This window comes from Camellia sinensis, chromosome 9 (genome assembly GCF_055761805.1).
Source record: "Camellia sinensis isolate YWXY chromosome 9, ASM5576180v1, whole genome shotgun sequence".
NCBI lineage: Eukaryota > Viridiplantae > Streptophyta > Magnoliopsida > Ericales > Theaceae > Camellia > Camellia sinensis.
In genome coordinates, this window is record NC_138969.1 from 67,994,995 (window position 1) to 68,018,004 (window position 23,010).

The following is a 23,010-nucleotide window of genomic DNA, read 5'->3' on the forward strand; positions in this document are numbered from 1 at the left end:
TGAAGCCTAAACAGTGAATGAATGTTCACGCTCTTACTTGCAAGTCTTGGCTAAATTAACATTACTATAAAAAAAAATTAAAGAGTTCTTTATAATTCTTAATGTGATGCCAATACAAAAAATGGATTGTGTAGTAGCATTACTACTATTTATTGGGTTCAAAAGAAATCATTTTTGTATTAAATGTATCATAAATAAATCAAAACCATATTGGTTAGAGAGCACCATGGCATAATGAGTTGATTGGAGCCTTGAGGCTTGGAGCATAGGAGTGTCATGACATAATCAATGGGGAGATCAACAAATAGATGTATAATCCAACAACTATGAGCTCAGTAGCAGCTAAATTAACAAGTCACTTCATCAGTTTTTTTTTTTTTTTTTTTTCTTGCCCAAAGAGCTTCACTCACTTTCTTTTTGCACAGGAGTGTGAAAAAGTCTCAAGTCTCAACCCATACAACAAACCAAGAAACAAAGGTTAGTTTTCCCTTCACTCACTCACTCACTCACTCACTCACTGGTCTTCCATTGTCACCACTGTCGGTATTCTCAATACATTTCACTCTTTTCCATACGATGCAAATATTACTGTTTTGGACATTATTGCCCATGAAAGGGGTTTATTTGGAGATCTTCATTTTCTTTATGAAGTGATTTTATTTTATTTCTTACTTGGAGATCAATGCAAGGATTTGTCAGATATGCTGAAAAGATCTAATTTTTAGTCATATTCAATTATAGAAAATCAAAGGTGTTTACTTGAAAGAATTCTCTGCTGGAGAAGGTGTGAATGGAGTTAACTTGTTGCGTGTACTTGATAAGATCTTGGTTCGTTTAGTGGATAAAATTCTATTTTAGTTGGTGGGTAGGTGCAGATATTTCATACTTCCAATGGCGGCTCTCCATTTTGACTACTTGCTTCTTCTTCCTCTCCTTTTTTTTTTTTTTTATTTTTAAAATCACCGCGATGGACATTTTCTTCACCATTTATGATTTGGTTGAAATTTTCTTGGGTGTTCCATTGCTTGATGCAAAGTATCTTTAAGATGTAAATTTCTTATTTGGGGAAATCTACATTGTACTTATTGATGTGCGTGCTCTGTTTGCTCTACTGAGAATTGGGTATTATGTGATTTTCTTTTTTTCGTTTTTTTTTTTTTTTTAACACAAATGTTTAGCTCATGAAATTGTAGAATGGGTGAGCCTGCTGAAGCAGGTGAGGTTAAGGTAGTGCTGCAAATTATGATTTGCTATTCTGGCTTGGTAAGTATTGAAAGGAAAAAATAAATATATAATTAATCAATCAAATTTTAGTTAAGTTAGATTACTTTTCATAGTTATTTACCATTTTCAAATTAGTCTGTAATGTAGGTTCCTGTACTTGTACAAAAGTTTATTTGATTGGTTCTCACACTAGACTTGATGTGATTTTCTGCTTTGATTCCAAAACTGCAGGAGAGCCATTTGGCCCTCATTTCTGCTATCTTCTTTAAAACCTTGATCAAACTAAGAGACCCCTTTATTGGGTATGCACGTTATAATAGTTAATCAATTAAATTAAATTCCTATAGTAGACTTCATTTTTGTATGAATTTTTGTTACCAAATGTTGAGGTAGTTTTTTTATTTTATTTTTATTTATTTAAAATGTCTGCACACCAATGTGTGGCTGGAAGTGATTCAATGGTATCATTATCATTTACTTGTGCATTTTGATATAGGGTATGGTATACAATATAGCAGTCTTGGCAGATTGCTAAGAAAATCCATTGTTTTAAGGCAATTTTATAGATTTAGAACAACAGCAAAGTTAGATATAGTTTGATTTATGTTTATTCGTTCCTTGTATATCATTTTTCCAGGCTGTTCCAAGAAAGCGTTTCCATAATGTTGTTGTAAAGAATGGTCTAGGTCTACTGTCGCTTGTATGGCAATGAGTTCAACTACTGGTTGTCCTACAGATGAGACTAATCTGACTGGTGTGGGTGAGATCAGACTAATACCTGATTTATCAACGAAGTGTATAATTCCTTGGTAGTACATCTCTTTCATAAGTATTACCTTTGTCTCTCCATTGCAACATAATTTTTGTTAAACATTCACGATCTTTTTTTTATTTTATTTTTTATATTTGCACTCTATATTTCACAGTTCAATATCCCCGTTGTCAAAACTTGAAGAGTGAAAATGCAAAGAGGAAAAAAAAACTCTTATCCCAAACATGGAAGATGTACACTAAGGGCCTACAAGATTGTCCCAAAAATGTGATTTGGGCAATTTTAGAGTTTACCCATTTAAATATCAGATAATTAGACGTGTCTTGACTATCAAAATGAAACAACCCAAAACTTGATAAAGACAAAAGTTTTATTCTAAAATTGTGGAATTCAAAATATTTTATGTTTAATTTCTACACAAACTTGAATGAACTCATTTACGTGTGCATAGGATTTGAATTAGTTAATTCAAAATGGAGCAATTCATGGAATGAGTAAATTCATGCAACCATACAGGCCCTAATAAGATGGTCTGCTTAGTGGTTTATAGTTCATTTGAGATCTTTGACAACAAATCATTATATGACTTTAGGATGGCACATGGCATGGAAAGTAATATTATGTGCCCAGTAATCAGAATAGTTTTTCACATATTTTATTCTGTTGGTCTACTATAACAAATGTGGATCATATACATTCAATAAACATATGCGTATCTCAAGTGTGTTGTCTAGAATCATCTGGTTGGGCAGCAGATATATTTGTGATCATAATTTAATTTATTTTTTTGACCTCAACAGGGCAAAACAAGAAGGAATGGTTTTGGGTGACATGCATCTTAAACCTGGTGAAGCTTGGGAATATTGCCCAAGAGAGGCATTGCGTAGAGTTTCAAAAATTTTGAAAGATGAATTTAACTTGGTAAGCATGATGGTTTATTCATATGAAATATGTTGTCATTCAATTTCTAATTGTGTATATATACAGGTGATGTATACAGGTTTTGAAAGTGAGTTGTATCTCTTGAAGAGTGCGTTAAGGTATTTGATGCAATTGTTACCAGGCCTTCTTTTAATTTTGTTTTCCAGTCGATATTGCAAGTATTAACTATAAAAATCTGCAGGGAGGGGAAAGAAGAATGGTTTTCATTTGATACGATGCCCTACTGTTCTGCATCTGCATTTGATGCTGCTTCCCCTGTAGTTCATGAAGTTGTAGCTGCTCTACAGTCCTTGAATATTGCAGTTGAACAGGTAGAAGGAGATAAGTACTGTCGTAGCTTTTTTGTACTGGAATTATGGGAGGTTGTTCTACGTAGGTCAAATTTTGAGGTCATAATCACACAATCCATATTATCACTTAATTCTTTTTGCAACTTCTCTCCATGGATTGGAAAATGACTTCTTATACATTCTTGACATTGCTCAGCATGTTAATTCCAATTCTAGTGCCTCAACCATGTGAGTATATATATGCATGTATTTATTTTGTTTTTTTTTAAGAAAAGAAATTTAAACCACAAAGACTTCATAATGCTCTTATTTCTAGGATTTGCTATCTCTCTATTTTCGTGACCTACCTTTGAGGTGACCCAAGTTATTATGAATTGTACATGTGTAGAAAACAATGGTCATTTGCTATTTAATTTTAAAGGCAGTTGTCTGAACACACAGGACATAAGGGTACTATAGCGATCCCGGGTTTACCCTTGTTGTACAGTGATCCGGACATGTGTCCGTGGATGTTGGTAGTTGGTTATCATCGTGTTCATATTCCTTTTTCTTCATATTTGAGTTATGGGATGTGTTGGGTGGGTTTGTTTCAGGTTGGTTGAGTTTAGAAACCAAAACTAGTTGCCCAGATTTTTGGCCTGTCCGCTCGAGCGGAGATGTTGGCGCTCGAGCGGGGAATACACCCATCCAGTATTTTGTTGTGCAGTGTTGTACGCTCGAGCGTAGGGTTGGGAGCTCGAGCGGAGGTCTGGTTCTGCAAAAGTGCTGAGCGAATGCATTCTGCGCTCGAGCGGGAGGTTAGCCGCTCGAGCAGAAGTCTGTGAGTGTCCGCTCGAGCGGGGTGTTTTACGCTCGAGCGGAGACCTGGGTTAAAGTCCCGAATTTGTGCCTTTTCAAATCACTTTTTCACTTTCTTTTCTCTCTCTTACTTTTTCAAAAAGCCATTTTCAGAGCTTCTCACTCTAAACCGGCCCTTCTCTCTTAGATTTGATCTAGTAGGGGTTGTTTGCTCGCCTTTGGTCTTCACGAAAGTTGTGTTGATCGTCGAGGGCTTCCTTTTGATCCGAAAATTTCGAGATTTGGAGCATTTTGGTTTTGGTCTTCATCTCCTTTGGGGCTCCTAATTTGAGGTAGAGATATCCTACTCCTCTCTATGGATTTTGTCTTTAAATTTTGGTATTTTGAGATGTTGGGGTTGGTTTGGTAATTTGGTAAGAGTTTGGGGCTTTTGTGCTATTTTACAAAAGTTGGGTTTTATTCATAATAAACCTAGATGCATGTTTGGCATAGAGAAAAGGAATGAATGTTAAATCATTGATGAAAATGGGACCTAAGGGTTGAAATGTTAATTATGAGAATTGACCTAATTACATTGTTTAAATTAATTGGGATAATTAATTGTGAGAAATGAGGAAATGAAATGTTGATTGAATATCCATTGTGCATTTATTTTCTGTTTAGAAATAACTGCTTTGGGCTATCGGTGGAGGATAGTCGTGATTGTTGTAGACAATGCATGATGATTAGGCAAACTGAAACTAATCAATGGAATGTGTCATGGAACTTGACGGTTGATAGAATACATTAATTGTATGTATTGGGTGATTGTATATAGAACCATTGTGTTTGTATACGTTATGTGTAGAGGAGGAGATAGGGGATGTACTCCGCGGTTTAGGGGAAGATAGGGGATGTACCTCTAAACCGGATAGGTATTGGGAGGAGATAGGGGATGAACTCCGTAGACACAGCTCATATGCTTGTCTAGAGAAGTGAAGATAGAGCTCATATGCTTATCTTTGTGAAATGTGGATACAGCTTATATGCTTATCTGAGGATATTGTTGTTATACATATCTGTTGAGAATGTAGATATAGTTTTTATGCTTATCTGAATGTGAGATATAGTTTTTATACATATCTGTGGAAATGATGATGGAGCTAGTATGCTTATCTGTTGTTAAAAGGAAAATGAAAAGTAATTGGGACTTGTAAGTCGTTGACATAAATGTGTGATTTATGTGATTGTATCAGTGTTGGCCATCTATCAATTGCTAATATTTTAGTCATTGTTCATGGTTGGTTTAGTGTATTTCTACTGGGCTGTGGCTCACCCTATATGGGAATATCATTTTCAGGTGCAGGAAGCATGCCACCTCCAAGGACATAGCTTGGGAGGCTTGAGGCGGACATAATGATGTCGTTTTACTTTTTGATGTATTACATGTAAATACAAGCCAAGGGCTTAATGTGTATGAGTTAGTACTCTTTTGTTGTAACCAAGTGTTAACTATAAAAGCTGTAAGCCTGTAGGGCATTTTGCTTTTATTGTTAACATGTAATACTTTTGTAATGAAACACTGATGAATAGAAGAATGTGGTTATTTCATATGTTAATGAATGTGTTATTTGATGGGTTTATTGTTATTATTTTGAGGGCGTTACAGGTACTCCCTCTAAATTTATTGTTGTTGTATGCTTTTAGATCCATCATATTGGATAACTTGATATACACTTTTGGGCCCATTTCCTAATAGCTTAAGCTTTTGGGATTAGTGGTGATCTAACATGGTTCAAGACAGTCCATTTGTATTTGTTCCCTGTTTGCATTGTGCTTTCTATTTATGTATGTCAGCTTAAGGTTTTGGAATTATTGATTGATTAGTTGCACAATGGTGCATGCATTTTATACATTTTAATTCTTTCAAAATTGTATATAACGGACATGATATTCACAGAAATATTATGCAAGATTAACAATTGATCATGAAATTCAGTGTTTAGTCAAAGAGATGAGTTCATCTACATCAACAATCCTAAAAGTGTACTTCTATCTCTAGTATCTGATGTTTAGATATGTTGTTTTTATTTCCGTGCAGTACAAGTTTTTTGTTGATGGAGAATGGCGGCATGATGAGCACCAACCATTTGTAAGTGGAAATTATGGGGTGGTGAACATTGTCTTCTTAGCTAGGGAGCCTAATGTGATTCCTGCAATTTATACTCCAGAGACACCTGGTAGATCTAGTATGGATGTGGATAATGATCCATTTTTTCATTTTTTGGGAGCAAATTATCTTACAAAAGCTTTTGTAATACAAGTTGGTCTAGTTGATAAGAACAAGGCTGTGTGTGACTTTTGGCTGGTGTTGATTTTTGCTGCCATAGGACTGCTGATTTTTTGGTTGAGAATTGTGAATTTAATTTTTGAATATGTTATTTTGTGGGTAATGATGATTGGATATTAAATTGAATAGGAAAGTGAATTAATACTGCATTTATTATTTGAATGGGAGTTATTATTTCATATTAAGGCTATTCAATTTTATTACAGGTATTTTTCTAGTTTAATCACATAAAATTAGCACAATTTAAAAAAAAAAAAAAACAAGTGGATTTCAAGGCGTTTTTAAAACGCCACCTAAACTGTCAATTTTTTTAAAAAGATATCACGGCGTTTTAAAACGTCGCTAAAATCATAGTGATGTTATGGTAGGATATTTCGCGGCGTTTTTAATATCGCAACGTTTTTAAAACGTCGTAAAGATACAGCGACGGCGGCAGCCTCGACGTTTGGTACTACACGTCGCAAAAGGAATTAGCGGCGTTTTTGATAGATATAGCGGCGTTTTTTAAACGCCACTAAAAGTCTGTTTTTTAGCAGTGTGATGTGATAATTTATACTAATTTTTTTAACTTTTTGGCTAAAATATACAGTTCCCAAACAAAGCATTCAAAGATATATTTGCAATTTTTTTTGTTCTTAAAACTCATCAATTTTGCTAAATAAAAAATTGATTGCAAATTCATATAAATTCAGATTAATGTCGCTGCCTTTGCCATTAGAGATAAACCCAAGTTCCCCTTTGAAAATTAAGTGAATCTAGGAACATAACACAAAAAATTAAGCCTAAGTTAAATTTAATAGGAGAAGGTTGAATGTGAAAGATTTAGTACTAAAAAGACGATGTAGAGTGTTCAACTTATTTCCTAACCCATCTCTTGTATTTAGTGAATTTTTTTATAAATTTTTTACTTTATAGATACACTTAATATAAATATAATTACACAGCATAATATTTATGAAAAAAATCATTAAAAAATTCACTTTTGAACATGTTTTGCTAAAAAACCTAGCTTAATCAATACATGGCAAATGCTATATGAAACACAGTGGACAAATTTAATTTTCTGAAAAATATATATGTCCATTAACCTTCTATTTACATTGAATAAATGAATGGAGTTAATTAACAATCTATGGACAAAAACTACAAGCAACCAGAGTTAGTGGTTACATATGTTACAAAAAGATTTGCCAAAATTAGAAAAGTTTGCTTGCAAACTCTTCCATGGCCTCCCCTTTCACTGAAGAAGAAGCTGCAAAATCCTTCAGCTCTGATAAGCTTCTACCCAACTGCAAAGCCACCTTCATTTCAAACAATTCCCCATTCTCTCTTCTCTCCACTTCTCTATCCTTCAAATTTGATTCTATAGACTCTTCCATGAGCTTAAAGAAACCAGCATTGCTTCTATACATCTCAAACACCATCCCAATTTGCCCACCATGCTCTAATGTGTTGACGATGCTCGACAAAGCACCTCCAACAACTCCAAGCACCACAGCCCATGATCCATGGCTAGGAGACCCCACAAATGCAGAACCAATAGCTGCAAGACCTGTTAGTAAAGGTCCTGAAATGGCCAAGATTTTGTTGAGTTTCAATGCCTTTTCACCCAACCTCAAGTAGTCTTCCTTGTCTTTCCTGTTCAAAACCCCAACTATCTCTCTCATTTCATCTTCCAACTTAGCATCCCAACCATTCTTATCATTTCTCCCTCCAAGTCCCTTCGCTTGTCTTCGTTGTTGTTGAGGCCACCACGTGGCAGGGTCCACTTTTTTTGGGAATTTGTCGAGCATCACGCCTAGTAAAGGAAGCGGGTAGGCCTTGTCAAGTGCCAAAACTTTCTTCATCGCATCCTTAACTTGTTTATTGGATGGATTTCCAATACATATTGTTGTGTGAATTTCTTCGCGAATTTGCTTAAATAACCTTGCAGCGTTTCGTTGCTCTTCAGCGAGTTGCGATGGTTGAAGTTTATTCATGATCAACAACATCCCAGTAGCTGCCAAATAGAGCAAAGTGGAAGAGAGCTTTAGCGCCGCAAGAGGGCCAGTGCCACTTGCACTTGTAGTAGCTGCAATACCAGCCATTGTTGAAGCTGTGAGAGTGATTGCATTAATGGATGTTAAGAGTAGGCTATTCCAGTTGCTTCTCTGCTCTCCAACATTCTTGTGCATCTCCACTCTATCATCAACAGCCTCCATGATCGCGTACAGCTTCGCTATCGCCACGGGATCTGAAACCTTAGAATCATATTTGGGAGAAGTCTTGGGACTATTGCTAGGAGATTTGGTAAGTTTTTGAATATGGGTAGTGGTTGTGTTTGTGTAACCACTATTTGTCAATTTCAATTGCTCCACCAAATCTCTAGTTGTGAGGTTGGGAAGAGAGAAAGTACTATTCTGAATCTTTGGCATGTTGATCGTAGCTCTGATGATTTCTCTTCGGCAACACGAAGATGAGGAAATTGATGATGAACTCATCGAACTTGAAGCTCGAAAAGTGGCCATGTTTAGTCTTTAGAAGATTGGATCTGTAGGCAAATCTATCAACTATTGAATGGTAAAAAGGAGTTGGGTTGGGAGTATGAATATCTCTTGTTGCTTATTTGGGTATTGATATGTTTACAGGATTTGAAGAGTGTAGAGAGTGAATTGCAATGGAGAAGTGTTACATGGTGTATATATATAGAGGTTGGAGTTCAACACTATTTGAACGGGTACAAAGTTTAGACCATTTCCTAGTCTTTGGATTTTCTGAGCTTACCATTTGAGAAACCGTTTGTTTGACTTTTAACGAGTAAAACTTTGAAATGGCCAAACAACCAAAAGCTGAGATCCCCTTTGGCTTTCCCAAACAGAACTTAGCGTTAACGACAACCGGAACCTATGCAATATTATCAACTTTAATATAGTTTCGTACTATATTAATCAAAAAGCGACCACATGACTATTCAAATTTTGTATTTTTGTACATTTTAGTTTTGTTATTTAAGATATATAATAATAGTTTTAGAAACCAAATTTTTTAGTTTAAAAGTGAATTTTGTTACAAAATATATTTAGAGACAAATTTGTATCATCGTGGAGATAGTTGTTAAAATATTATTCCGAAAAGTCAAAAATAATACTTTTAGTAACAAAATTTTAAAAATGTCACTAATAAATAGACTTTTAGAGATAAAATAATTTAATCTCTAAATCGTTTCTTTTTTTAGACAAAAAATTTGATTCCAAAAGAATAATAATTAATCATCAATGTCCAATATTCATTATTAAAAATATAATGACACTTTTTACAACAAAAATATTTAGTCTCTAATAAATAATTTTATCTCTAAATTTTAATTTTTAAAGCCTTATTTTTTTTTTGTAGTGATTGTACATAATAATTCTTGTGTTTCTTTTATTTTTATCTTAATATAAATGTAAATTTTGTCCGCAATTTCTTGGGAATATAAATAAAAAATTTAGAATTCTAAAAAATCTCGTAAAATCTGCATGCTTGTCCTAATGTGAAAGATTGAAGAGAGGATGGCAAGATGTCCTCGTCATGTGGTGTCGTGGTTTTGATTCCCTTCTAATAATTTTAATATTTCTCGTTCTCGCATTTATTAAATGAAAAAAAAATGAAATAATTTATACTTGTTTACTTATTTATTTTGGGTTATAGAAAAATGCTCTTCCGTTTGATAATATGATTCAATACTTTAAATTATATATATTAACTGATAATCAATTAAATTCATTTGACAATCATAATTGATATCCTTTAAAAATTTAAATGCCTCTTAAAGAATAGACTAAAATTTAAGAAAATTTTAAATCATATCAAATTTACTTAATTTTGACTGAATTTATAAAACACTAGTATAAACTCACCACCACTAAGAAGACCACCGCCACTATTACTACCACTATCATCACTAAAACCATCACTACCACTGCCGCTATCACCACCACCACCACTATTACTACCACTATCACCTCTACCACCACCATGATACCACCCCCACCATTGTTATCGCTATCACTACCACCACCGCCACTAGAAGTGTAAATTCAGCAATGATTGGGAAAAAGGAAGGGTGGTGATAGATGACGGTAAGAAAAAGAGATGGTTGTTAACAGTGATAAAGAAAAAAAAAAAAAGTACTTAAATTGTCTATATTTTTCCTTCTTTAATAGTTATAACTAATAGATACAACAACAACATTGATAGAAAGCTCTAATTTTGGAACTTTAAATAGTGCTCTAATGATGTAGCAACAGAAAAAAAGAAAAACAAAAACAAAAACTGTTAGACTTATCTATTTTGATGATTTATTTAATTATATTTTTAATTTATTTGGAAGAGAAAAATATAATCAAAATTTATTTTAATGATTTATTTGAAAGAGAAAAATAGAATCAAAATTTATTTCTTCCCATTATTTCTCACCTAAACCTTTATCCTAAATGTTGTTAGAATATATTTAATATTTGATTAGATCAGGAGTTCAAACAGCCCAAAATAAATGTTCAAACAACCCAGCATAACAGTAGTTCAAAAGGTTCAAAACGTTCAAATGGAAGATATTCAAATTAGTAATGATAGAATACAACAGCTATAAACGGCTATAAATTCAAATGAATACAACGGTTATAAATGGTTATAAGTTTCATTATATATACCAAAGCCTCTAATACAAACAATTTACAAAAAAAAATAAAAAATATTCTTTGATCTATAATCACTCACATCTATTCTCTGAAAAATTTTCTAAGAAATGTTATTCAATTTTTGTTTACATCCTCTCTCAGAAATTATACACTGAGCCTAATAGCATTTCATCTTTCCTGTGTGAGGTTTACAGAAAATTCAAAGCTTCATTTTATATCTATATTTGAGAGATAATTCTTGTAGCTTTCTGTGAAAGCAAAAACACTTTCTTTTCAACCTTATAAGAGTGTAGTACACTCAGTATTCTTGACATAAAAAGTCAATGTAAAATTCGTAGAAGATTACTCCATTTGTAAAGAGGTTGCTAGCACTTCTATGAAGCTAGAGCATAGTAGAAAATCTCAAGTGAAGCTTGAGAAGTGGACGTAGGCCGAGTTAAAACCGAACCACTATGAATTTATTTGCCTCTCTCTCCCTTATCTCTTTATTTTATTTAAATTGCCATAGTTATAGTTCACATTTTCACTGTGCTAAAATCATTAACTGACATAGTTGTTAGAACACATTTTTTTAATTATTTTTATTTCATTAACTATATTTATCTATTGTGCTAGTCATTATTTTTATTAGGGTATTATTATTTTTATTTGTAAAAACCTAATTCACTCCCCCGTCTTATGTTGTCTTTTGGGTAACAATTGGTATCAGAGCCTAGACTCTTGTTTTAGATTTAACCATCTAGGAGTTTCGATCCATGGCAACCTTAGCTGAAGGACAAGACACAAATAGCCCACCATTGTTTGATGGAAACAACTATAGTCATTGGAAAGATAAGATGACCCTATACCTACAATCCACTGATTATGCCATGTGGATTATTATCACCAAAGGTCTAAAAATTCCTACCAAATTAGTAGACAATATTAGTGTACCTAAAACTGAAGATGAATGTGATGAGAGAGATCATAAATTATTGCAAGCCAATGCTAAAGCCAAACTCATCCTTGTTTGTGGATTAGACTCTAAGGAGTATAATAGAATTTCAAGTTGTGATTCGGCAAAAGAAATTTGGGACAAACTTGAGGTAACGTATGAAGGTACAAACCAAGTGAAGGAATCTCGTATTGATATGCTTGTTTATAGTTTTGAATTGTTTAAAATAAACTCTGATGAATCTATTTCAAGTATGTTTACTAGATTTATTGAAATTGTAAAATCTTTGAAATCTCTTAGCAAAACTTATACTAACAGTGAGTCGGTTGGTACGAAAAATTCTTAGGTTTTTACCAAAGAATTGGGAAGCAAAGGTTACGACCATTATAGAAGCCAAAAATCTCTCCACACTTGGATTGGATGAGCTTATGGGTTCCCTTATGACTCATGAGATCACCATGAAAGGATATGAGGATGTTGAAAACAAAAAGAAAAGTAAAATTGCATTCAAAGCCTCATCAAATGAAGAAGAACATGAAAACTCCAGTGAGAATGAAAGTTATACCATGTTTAGTAAAAATCTCAAAAAGCACTTCAAGAAAAACAATTATGGAAGAAGAAAATATTTCAAGAAAGAGCATAACAAAGATAACAAGAAAGAACTTATTATTTGCTATGAGTGCAAAAATTCTGGACATATGAAGATGGATTGTCCAAAATTAAAAAACCATGGAAAAGACTACAAAAGAAAACAAGAAGGCCATGGTAGCAACTTGGGGAGAAAGTGAAGATGAAAGCTCAAGTGATGAAAATTGAACATGAAATAGCCAACTTGTGTCTCTTGGCTCTTGAAGATGAAGACTCTACTCAAGATGAGGTAACTACTCTTTATGAAGAACTTGAAAGTACATTCCATGAACTACAAGATGAATTTAGAAAAGTTTGTGCAAAAAATAATGTGTTAAAAAAACCTGTTGTGTCTTTAACTAGTAATGTAGAAGAATTAAAGAAAGAAAAAATTGTTTTGAAAAATGATTTTGACACCATCTCTCATGAGAAAACTGCTTTAAAAAATAATGTTGATGATTTAACAAAAACACTTGAAAATTTTGTAAAAAGTAGAAATAATCTCAACATGCTTCTTGGAAATCAAAGATGTGTTTTCGATAAAACGGGCATTGGATATGACCCTATTAAGAAACAAAAGAATCTCAACACAATTTTTGAAAATGCACCTCTCATGACACACCCTCATATTACTTGTTATTATTGTAGAAAGAAAGGTCATTATATATCTTATTGTCCATTCAAAAAAAATAAGATCATGAGAATTAAAAAGATTTGGATTATTAAGAGATCTAACAAAACTAACCAAGAAGGATCCAAGAAATTATGGGTACCAAAAACCAACATTTGATTGTCATCTTATAGGTTTGCTTTAAGTCCAAAGCTAAAGAAGGGAAGTGGTACCTTGATAGTGGATGTTCCAGGCACATGACCGGAGATAAATTCTTCTTTACTAAACTATCATTGAAAGATGGAGGATTTGTTACTTTTAGAGATAACAAGAAAGGAAAATCATCAGTATTAGTAGCATCGGTATTTCTCCTAACCCTTCTATTGAAAATGTTTTACTTGTTGATGGATTTAAGCATAACCTACTTAGTATTAGTCAATTATGTGATAAAGGTAATCAAGTTATTTTTGATAAATCACATTGTAATTGAAAGCACAAATGATCATAAAGCTATATTCGTTGGTAATCGCCATGATAATTTTTATGTTTTTCATCTTAATGATCTCTATACTAGTGATGTTAAATGTTTATATGTTAATAATGAAAATAGTTGGTTATGGCATAGAAGACTTGGTCATGCTCATATAGATTTAATTGCTAAACTTTTGAGAAAGGATTTGGTTATTGGACTTCTAAAAATTAAATTTGAAAAAGATCATTTTTGTAGTGCTTGTCAACAAGGAAAATAAACTAAAACATCATTTAAATCAAAATCTCATATTTCCACAACTAGACCTTTACAACTATTGCATATGGATTTATTTGGTCCCTCAAGGATATCTAGTCTAGGTGGTAAAGATTATTGTCTTGTCATAGTTGATGATTATTCAAAATTTACATGGGTTATGTTTTTAGCACACAAAGATGAAACATTTTCTTCTTTCACAAAACTCTGTTGTAGAATTCAAAATGAAAAAGGCTTTCTTATTACTAATATTCGAACCGACCATGGTAGAAAACTTGAAAATGAAAAATTTGAATTGTGTTGTGATAAGCATGGTATTGGACATAATTTTTCAACACCTAGAACCCCTCAACAAAATGGTGTAGTAGAAAGGAAAAATAGAACGTTAGAAGAGATGAGTAGAACAATACTTTGCAAAAATAATATTCCTAAATATTTTTTAGCCGAAGCCGTTCACACAGCATGCTATATTTTAAATCGTGCATTAATTAGACCTATTCTCAAAAAGACTCCTTATGAACTTTGGCATGATAGAATGCCCAACATTAGTCACTTGCATGTTTTTGGTTGTAAATATTTTGTGCATAATAATGATAAGGATAACTTAGGTAAATTTGATTCAAAATTTGATGAAGCAATTTTTCTTGGCTATTACTTAACTAGCAAAGCTTATCATATTTTTAATAAAAGAACTCTTGTTGTGGAAGAATCTATACATTTGGCATTTGATGAAACTAACATCTCTACTCAAAAGCAAATTGTTAGTGATAATATAGATTTGGAACCAAATGTGGAAGATTCAAGTATCTACAAAGAAGAGAACTAACCATGTAAGTTGAACAAAGAGATTGAACAACCTATTCTCCTACCTCAAGATGAAGGAGGAAACAATGATGATTTGCCAAGAGAATGGAAATTTGTTCATAATCACCTTAAGGATTTAATCCTAAGTAACCCTACAAAAGGTATCGAAACTCGCTCTTCACTTAGAAACATTTTATAGTAATCTGGCTTTTCTCTAACAGATTGAGCCTAAAAACTTTCAAGAAGCTGAATTTGATGAACATTGGATGATAGCTATGCATGAAGAGCTTAACCAATTTGAGAGAAACAAAGCATAGGAACTTGTGCCAAAACCTAAAGATCATACCATTATCGGTACCAAATGGATCTTTCGAAACAAGCTTGATGAATCTGGCACAATTATAAGAAGCAATGCTAGACTTGTTGCACAATGATACAATCAAGAAGAATGTATTGATTTCGATAAAACCTTTGCTCCGGTTTCTAGATTAGAACACTTGCATTTGCATGTTTTAGAGATTTCAAACTTTATCAAATGAATGTAAAAAGTGCATTTCTTAATGGTTTTATAAATGAGAAAATTTATGTTAAACAACTCTCAGGTTTTGAAGATCATGTTTTTCCAAATCATGTTTTTAAATTATCAAAAGCTTTATATGGTTTGAAACAAACACCTCATGCATGGTATGAACGATTAAGTAAATTTTTGATTGAAAATACTTTTTCTAGAGGAACGATTGACACAACACTTTTTATTAAAATTAAAAATGATGATTTACTTATTGTGCAAATATATGTGGATGACATTATATTTGGTGCTACTAATGAAACTTTGTGTAAGGAATTTTCTAAGTATATGCAAGTTGAGTTTGAGATGAGCATGATGGGGGAGCTAAATTATTTCCTTGGGCTTCAAATCAAACAATGTAAGAAATGAATTTTTATCAACCAAGCTAAGTACACAAAAGAACTACTCAAAAAGTTTGGTATGTATGACTCAAAAATAGCTGGAACACTTATAAGCACATCCATTAAGCTAGACAAAGATGAAAAAGTTAAGTCCATTGATCAAACAAAATATCGAGGTATGATCGTCTTACTTCTTTATTTAACTGCAAGTAGACACGATATTATGTTTAATGTTTGTATGTATGCTAGATATCAATCAAATCGTAAGGAATCACATCTCAGTGCTGTTAAAAGAATGTTTAGATATCTTGTTGGTACTCAAAATTTAAGACTATTTTATCCTAGAGGTGTTGCATTTGATTTAATTAGTTACTCGGATGCCGACTTTGCCGGTTTCAAACTTGATAGAAAAAGCACCAGTGGCACTTATTACTTTCTTGGTAACTATTAGTATCTTGGTTTAGCAAAAAGCAAAATTTTGTTGCTTTATCAACGGCCGAAGCTGAATATATAGCTTCCGGAAGTTGTTGTGCCCAAATACTTTGGATGAAACAACAATTGGAGGATTTTGATTTGCATTATGGTCATAGCTCTATTACATGTAGTAATACTAGTGCCATCAATTTAAGCAAAAATCCGGTTCAATACTCACGAACAAAACATATTGAAATTCGACATCATTTTTTAAGAGATCATGTTCAAAAAAGGGATATTGTACTTGAATTTGTAAACACAGACAAGCAATTGGCGGATGTTTTCACAAAACCCCTAAGCGAGGATCGTTTCAATTTTATTCGTGGCGAGCTTGGAATGTCGATTTCTACTTAAAAAGTTTTATTATGACTGTGAAACTTGAATTTTTGTTAAAATGATATATGTGTATTACTACATTGATATGGAAACATTTATATCAGTTGAATGCTCTCAAGTTCTTCATACATTTATTCTCCTTAATAGTTTGTTATTCTCAACTGTGTAATTTTTTTTTTTTTGGTTCTGCATCTTGAGATAAAATTAACTTTGCATACATTGATTTTTTTTTAAACCCTCATGGTATTTTTTTTTTTTTTGCATTGCCATTCCAGCAACACCAACGTCCTATTAAGTTTAATTTCTGCTAGTATTATTTTATTTTAATTTATTTTATTTATTTTGCTATTACGCTTAATTTCTTTTATATTTATTTTTTTCTCATTATTAGTTTTTGTTTGGGCTTAATTTTCTTGTTTTTTTTGCTTTTTAATTTTATTTTTCAGTATTTAAACATAAAAACAAAAAAAATATCAAAATACAAATATTTACATAAAAAAAACACCCTTTATTTTTTTTACGGCCATACGCTGATCAAAATAAACATTAAAAAAAAAACAAACAAACAAACCCTTTATTTTTTTCTAGCCCTACGTTGATCTTACTTACTCGCCTCTTCCACCGCTCTCTTCTTCTTTTTATCACCTTGGGCAACGCTTGACGTCCCTGGCCCTGTGCTTTCGTTGAGAGCAAGCACTCCCCGCCGACTATCAAAAGGCAAGAACGACGTTACTCCAAATCGGGCCATGGAGGTAATCTTCCGTTTATGCTCTTTATTTTCGGCCTTTAGTGCGCCTATCTCTGCTCGTGCGTCCTTGTACATGCGCTGGAGAAGAGCGTGTTGGGCGTTGAGCTGATGGAACTCACTCGTCCTGTTCTGCAATCGGTAAGCCAATTTTGTGACTGCAGTCACCGTCTCCATACAGGACGTCAATGTGAAATGTTTGGCTTCAATGTCTGATTGAGCTGCCATTATTTGCTCAATCGACAACATATGAAGGTTGGGAAGAGTAGAAGCCGGGACACTCGGCTCAGTAACGCTTACGGGATCATTCAGGTCCGGAAAGAGAGTAAGGGGACAGAACGAGGCCACATAGTAGGAGAGAGAGATGTAATCGAAAGGAGAGTCGTTTTTGGCAGCCTTTATGCTTTGCTTAGTCTCTCTATTTTATCTCTCTCACGAAGCGAATGAGGAAGAAGAAGGAGAAGAGAGTAATTAAGAAGAAGACGGAGGAGAAGACGACAAGAGAGAGAAAGAGAGCCGAGGCAGCTGATTGACTGATTGACCCGTCTCGCTTTTGTCAGTCGGCTAACGCAAAAGCGAGAACACGTGTCCAACGCGATTTTCGAAGAAAAAAAAAGAGACGCGTGCGAATCATATATATATAAATATATGTATATATGTTTTGATTCTCTATTTTTTAATGCCATTTATCACTATCATTTTCCTTCTCCTCCTACAGATTCTAACCCATGATTTCCTTTTGATAATGTCACAAGGGGAGAAATTATATGATGTTATGTATTATGGTATTATTTTGTTATGCTATTATATACTATGGTATTATTTTTAAATTATGGTATTATTTGATGTTATGTATTATGGTATTATTTTGTTATGATATTATATATTATAGCATTATTTTGAAATTATGATATTATTTGAAAACTAATCTGATGATTATGTATTTATAGTTTAATATCTTAGTCTCATATCATGTCTCTAATTAAAATTTATTTATTACACATGTACGAACCTATGTATTTAGAAATGAATTTAGGGAGCATGACTTGAGGGGGAGCTTTTCTTACTCCCAAATCAAATCAAAACATTATTGTGTGCCATCATAAAAAGGAGGAGATTGTTAGATTTATTTATTTTGATGATTTATTTAATTATGTTTTTAATTTATTTAGAAGAGAAAAATAGAATCAAAATTTATTTTGATGATTTATTTAAAAGAGAAAAATAGAATCAAAATTTATTTTGTCCCATTACTTCTCACCTAGACCTTTATCCTAAATGTTGTTAGAATGTATTTAATATTTGATTAAAACAGGAGTTCAAACAGCCCAGCACAGCAGCAGTTCAAAAGGTTCAAAAGGTTCAATATTAATGATGGAGTGGAAGATATTTAAATTAGTAATAATAGAATACAACAGTTATAAACGGCTATAAATTCAAATGAATACAACGGCTATAAACGGCTATAAGTTTCATTATATATACCAAAGCTTCAAATAGAAACAAGTTACAAAAAATCAAAAAATATTTTTTTATCTATAATCACTCACATCTATTCTCTGAAAAATTCTCTAAAAGGTGTTATTCAATTTTTGTTTACATCATCTCTTAGAAATTATACACTAAGCCTTATAGTATTAAGTTCATCTTTCTTGTGTGAGGTTTACGAAAAATTCAAAGCTTTATTTTTATATCTATCTTTGAGAGATAATTCTTATAGCTTTTTGTGAAAGCAAAAACACATTCTTTTCAACCTTGTAAGAGTGCAGTACACTCAGTGTTCTTGACTTAGAAAGTCTGTGTAAAATTCGTGGAGGATTGTTCCATTTGTAAAGAGGTTGCTAACACCCCTGTGCAGCTAAAGCATAGTGGAAAATCTCAAGTGAAGCTTGAGGAGTGGACGTAGGCCGAGTTGAAATCGAACCACTATAAATTTGTTTGTCTCTCTCTCCATTATCTCTTTATTTTATTTAAATTACCATAACTATATTTTACATTTTCACTATGCTAAAATCATTAACTGACATAGTTGTTAGAACACATTTTTTTTAATTATTTTTATTTCATTAACTATATTTATCTATTGTGCTAGTCATAATTTTTATTAGGCTATTATTATTTTTATTTATAAAAATCTAATTCACCCCCTTCTTAAGTTGTCTTTTGGATAATAAAAGAAAATAAAATAAAAATATAGACACACACATCACATCACATATGAACCCTATTCCTTACCACATCACTAGAATTCTATTCAAAACTCCAAAATTAAAGCTCTCAATCTGTATTCTAGATACAAAATGAATACTTTGACTTGTTACTATTTTAAAGATTCAAGATTATGTACAAAACTTATTGTATTTTGGTTATGTTTGGTGACAAAATGGAAGGAAAAAAAATACTCTCCGTACAATTTTGTTTCGCTATTATTTCATTTTTGAATGTTTCAAAGTATATGTGAATTTTAAAAAGTCAAAATTTTAAATTATCCCTAATAAATATATTTTAAAACAGTAATGATAGAGACTCTCACAAAACATAACCTTCACAATCTTCAAAATGATCTGAACTATTCATATTACTGTCAAACGCAACTCTTAAAAAAAATTTCAAATACATCAATAATCAATACATTAATGAGCGTCATGCGGTCCTCTTACGTGGGAATTCCAAACATTTTCCATTTTAAAATAAGAGTAGAAGAAATGTCAGGTTGATGTCATAGGTTTCTCTCTAAAATCTTTATCTTTCTCTCTCTCTCTAAAAACTTCCATCATGGGTCTCACCAGCCAACCATTGCCTTTGGCCATAGCGATCAGCTGGTCTCGCCTCTTTTGTGTGTAATTGTTGTTTTTCTTCTAATAAACTTGAATCCCCATAGTTTTTCCAAATCCTTTTCAATTCTCTAGGGTGTTTAAGGAGTGGGTTTCATCCTTGAGGGGGGGTTGGGTCTGTTTAGGAACTTCATTCGGGATTTGAGCGCTCCTTTGAGAGTGGGAGTTTGAGGGGTGAACTATATTCAGATCTGCAGAGGTCGGCGTTTAGTTCGACTAAGAGGAGGTTGTTTGGCTCAAGTACTCTGATGTAGCTCTGATGTTCGGTGATTTCATTCTAGAGAGAGTTGCTGTTCATGGGGGTGTTTGGCAATTACATTCTATAGAGTGAGTTTTGTTGTTCAACTCTTGGGTCTTTTAGCCGTGGATTTTTCATTGGCCATGAGAGGTGTTGGTGTTGGTGGTTCTCAGAAGCTTCGCTTTTGTGGGAGGTGGTGTAGAGGAGGTATTTTTTACTTTGTAGTGTTTGTTTGATTTGTCATGGAAGTGGATGTGAGTGTTCGGCCAAAGTTGTTTCACCGTGGGTGTCTTGGTACTGCAAGGAAACTTCGGCCATGAAGTGGGTGAAGTCCGGCGGAGTCCAGCGGAAGTGACAAGCGTAGGTGAATGTGGATGAACTCCAGTGGAGGGGACAACCATGGGAGACACTGAACTGTGCTTTGGGAGTAGTGTGATTGTGCCTTAGGAGTAGAGCAGTCTAATTTTGGGTGATTCATTGTCTGGGGTGTGGTTTCACTTTGGGGTTACATACTTTTTGTTTTTTTTGTTTGTTTCGTAGTTAAGTTCTTCTTAATTGTTAAATTTTTGTATAAAAGAAAAAAAAACAAACAACAACAACAAAACAAAAAAATCGTGAGGCCGATGGGTTGATTGTATAAATGCGTGTAGCAGTCGTAAGAGTATTTTACTGTCTAAATCTCTCTTGATGGATTGCATCATCCTATACTTATAATTTCATACTTTTAATGAAATTTTCACTTTGTTGATAAAAAATATATTAAAAAAAAATAAGAGTAAAAGAGCTAAATTCAAGTGTATTGATTGTATGTCACCTTTAAAGTTAAAAGTCTCATAAGGGACTATCAAAATGAGACAAGAGAGCAACTTATATTTCATTTTTATTTTCTTTCTCTTTTCTTTTTTCTCTCCCTTTCTAAACCAAGATGATATTTCCATAAAATATTGAGATAATATATAATACTCCTCTAAGTAAATAATGAAGGTCAATAATGTCCTCTCATCTAATCATTAATATAAAATAGGAAAAAAGAAATTGATATATAGCCAATCATTTCTGTTTTTCTGAACATGTTGTGCTAATAGACTCAGTCAACACAATACCATGCACATTAGCAAATGCTATATGAAACATAATGGACTAATTTAATTTTCAGAAAAAATATATATGTTCATTTACCTTCTCATTGAATAAATGAAGGGAGTTAATTAGCAATCTATGGACAAAAACTACAAACAACTAGAGTTAGTGGTTACATATGTTACAAGAAGATTTGCCAAAATTAGAAAAGTTTGCTTGCAAACTCTTCCATGGCCTCCCCTTTCACTGAAGAAGAAGCTGCAAAATCCTTCAGCTCTGATAAGCTTCTACCCAACTGCAAAGCCACCTTCATTTCAAACAATTCCCCATTCTCTCTTCTCTCCACTTCTCTATCCTTCAAATTTGATTCTATAGACTCTTCCATGAGCTTAAAGAAACCAGCATTGCTTCTATACATCTCAAACACCATCCCAATTTGCCCACCATGCTCTAATGTGTTGACGATGCTCGACAAAGCACCTCCAACAACTCCAAGCACCACAGCCCATGATCCATGGCTAGGAGACCCCACAAATGCAGAACCAATAGCTGCAAGACCTGTTAGTAAAGGTCCTGAAATGGCCAAGATTTTGTTGAGTTTCAATGCCTTTTCACCCAACCTCAAGTAGTCTTCCTTGTCTTTCCTGTTCAAAACCCCAACTATCTCTCTCATTTCATCTTCCAACTTAGCATCCCAACCATTCTTATCATTTCTCCCTCCAAGTCCCTTCGCTTGTCTTCGTTGTTGTTGAGGCCACCACGTGGCAGGGTCCACTTTTTTTGGGAATTTGTCGAGCATCACGCCTAGTAAAGGAAGCGGGTAGGCCTTGTCAAGTGCCAAAACTTTCTTCATCGCATCCTTAACTTGTTTATTGGATGGATTTCCAATACATATTGTTGTGTGAATTTCTTCGCGAATTTGCTTAAATAACCTTGCAGCGTTTCGTTGCTCTTCAGCGAGTTGCGATGGTTGAAGTTTATTCATGATCAACAACATCCCAGTAGCTGCCAAATAGAGCAAAGTGGAAGAGAGCTTTAGCGCCGCAAGAGGGCCAGTGCCACTTGCACTTGTAGTAGCTGCAATACCAGCCATTGTTGAAGCTGTGAGAGTGATTGCATTAATGGATGTTAAGAGTAGGCTATTCCAGTTGCTTCTCTGCTCTCCAACATTCTTGTGCATCTCCACTCTATCATCAACAGCCTCCATGATCGCGTACAGCTTCGCTATCGCCACGGGATCTGAAACCTTAGAATCATATTTGGGAGAAGTCTTGGGACTATTGCTAGGAGATTTGGGAAGTTTTTGAATATGGGTAGTGGTTGTGTTTGTGTAACCACTATTTGTCAATTTCAATTGCTCCACCAAATCTCTAGTTGTGAGGTTGGGAAGAGAGAAAGTACTATTCTGAATCTTTGGCATGTTGATCGTAGCTCTGATGATTTCTCTTCGGCAACACGAAGATGAGGAAATTGATGATGAACTCATCGAACTTGAAGCTCGAAAAGTGGCCATGTTTAGTCTTTAGAAGATTGGATCTGTAGGCAAATCTATCAACTATTGAATGGTAAAAAGGAGTTGGGTTGGGAGTATGAATATCTCTTGTTGCTTATTTGGGTATTGATATGTTTACAGGATTTGAAGAGTGTAGAGAGTGAATTGC

The 23,010-nt window shown here is 33.5% G+C and overlaps 1 protein-coding gene and 1 pseudogene across 2 annotated transcripts; both read right to left on the minus strand.

The window, feature by feature from the left end:
• Positions 1 to 7,409: 7,409 nt before the first annotated feature.
• Positions 7,410 to 9,007, minus strand: LOC114294565 (putative F-box protein At4g22030). Its single transcript, XM_082888659.1, has one exon. It carries the CDS (start codon positions 8,860 to 8,862, stop codon positions 7,552 to 7,554), a length of 1,311 nt encoding a protein of 436 aa, XP_082744785.1. The 5' UTR covers positions 8,863 to 9,007; the 3' UTR covers positions 7,410 to 7,551.
• A 12,411-nt stretch (positions 9,008 to 21,418) lies between these two features.
• LOC114293610 (putative F-box protein At4g22030 pseudogene) lies at positions 21,419 to 23,010 on the minus strand (annotated as a pseudogene). Its single transcript, XR_014341125.1, has one exon. The product of XR_014341125.1 is annotated as a putative F-box protein At4g22030 pseudogene (transcript).

Excerpts from the sequence above, each read along its gene's own strand:
- LOC114294565 (XM_082888659.1), bottom strand. The coding sequence starts at position 8,862 with ATGGCCACTTTTCGAGCTTCAAGTTCGATGAGTTCATCATCAATTTCC.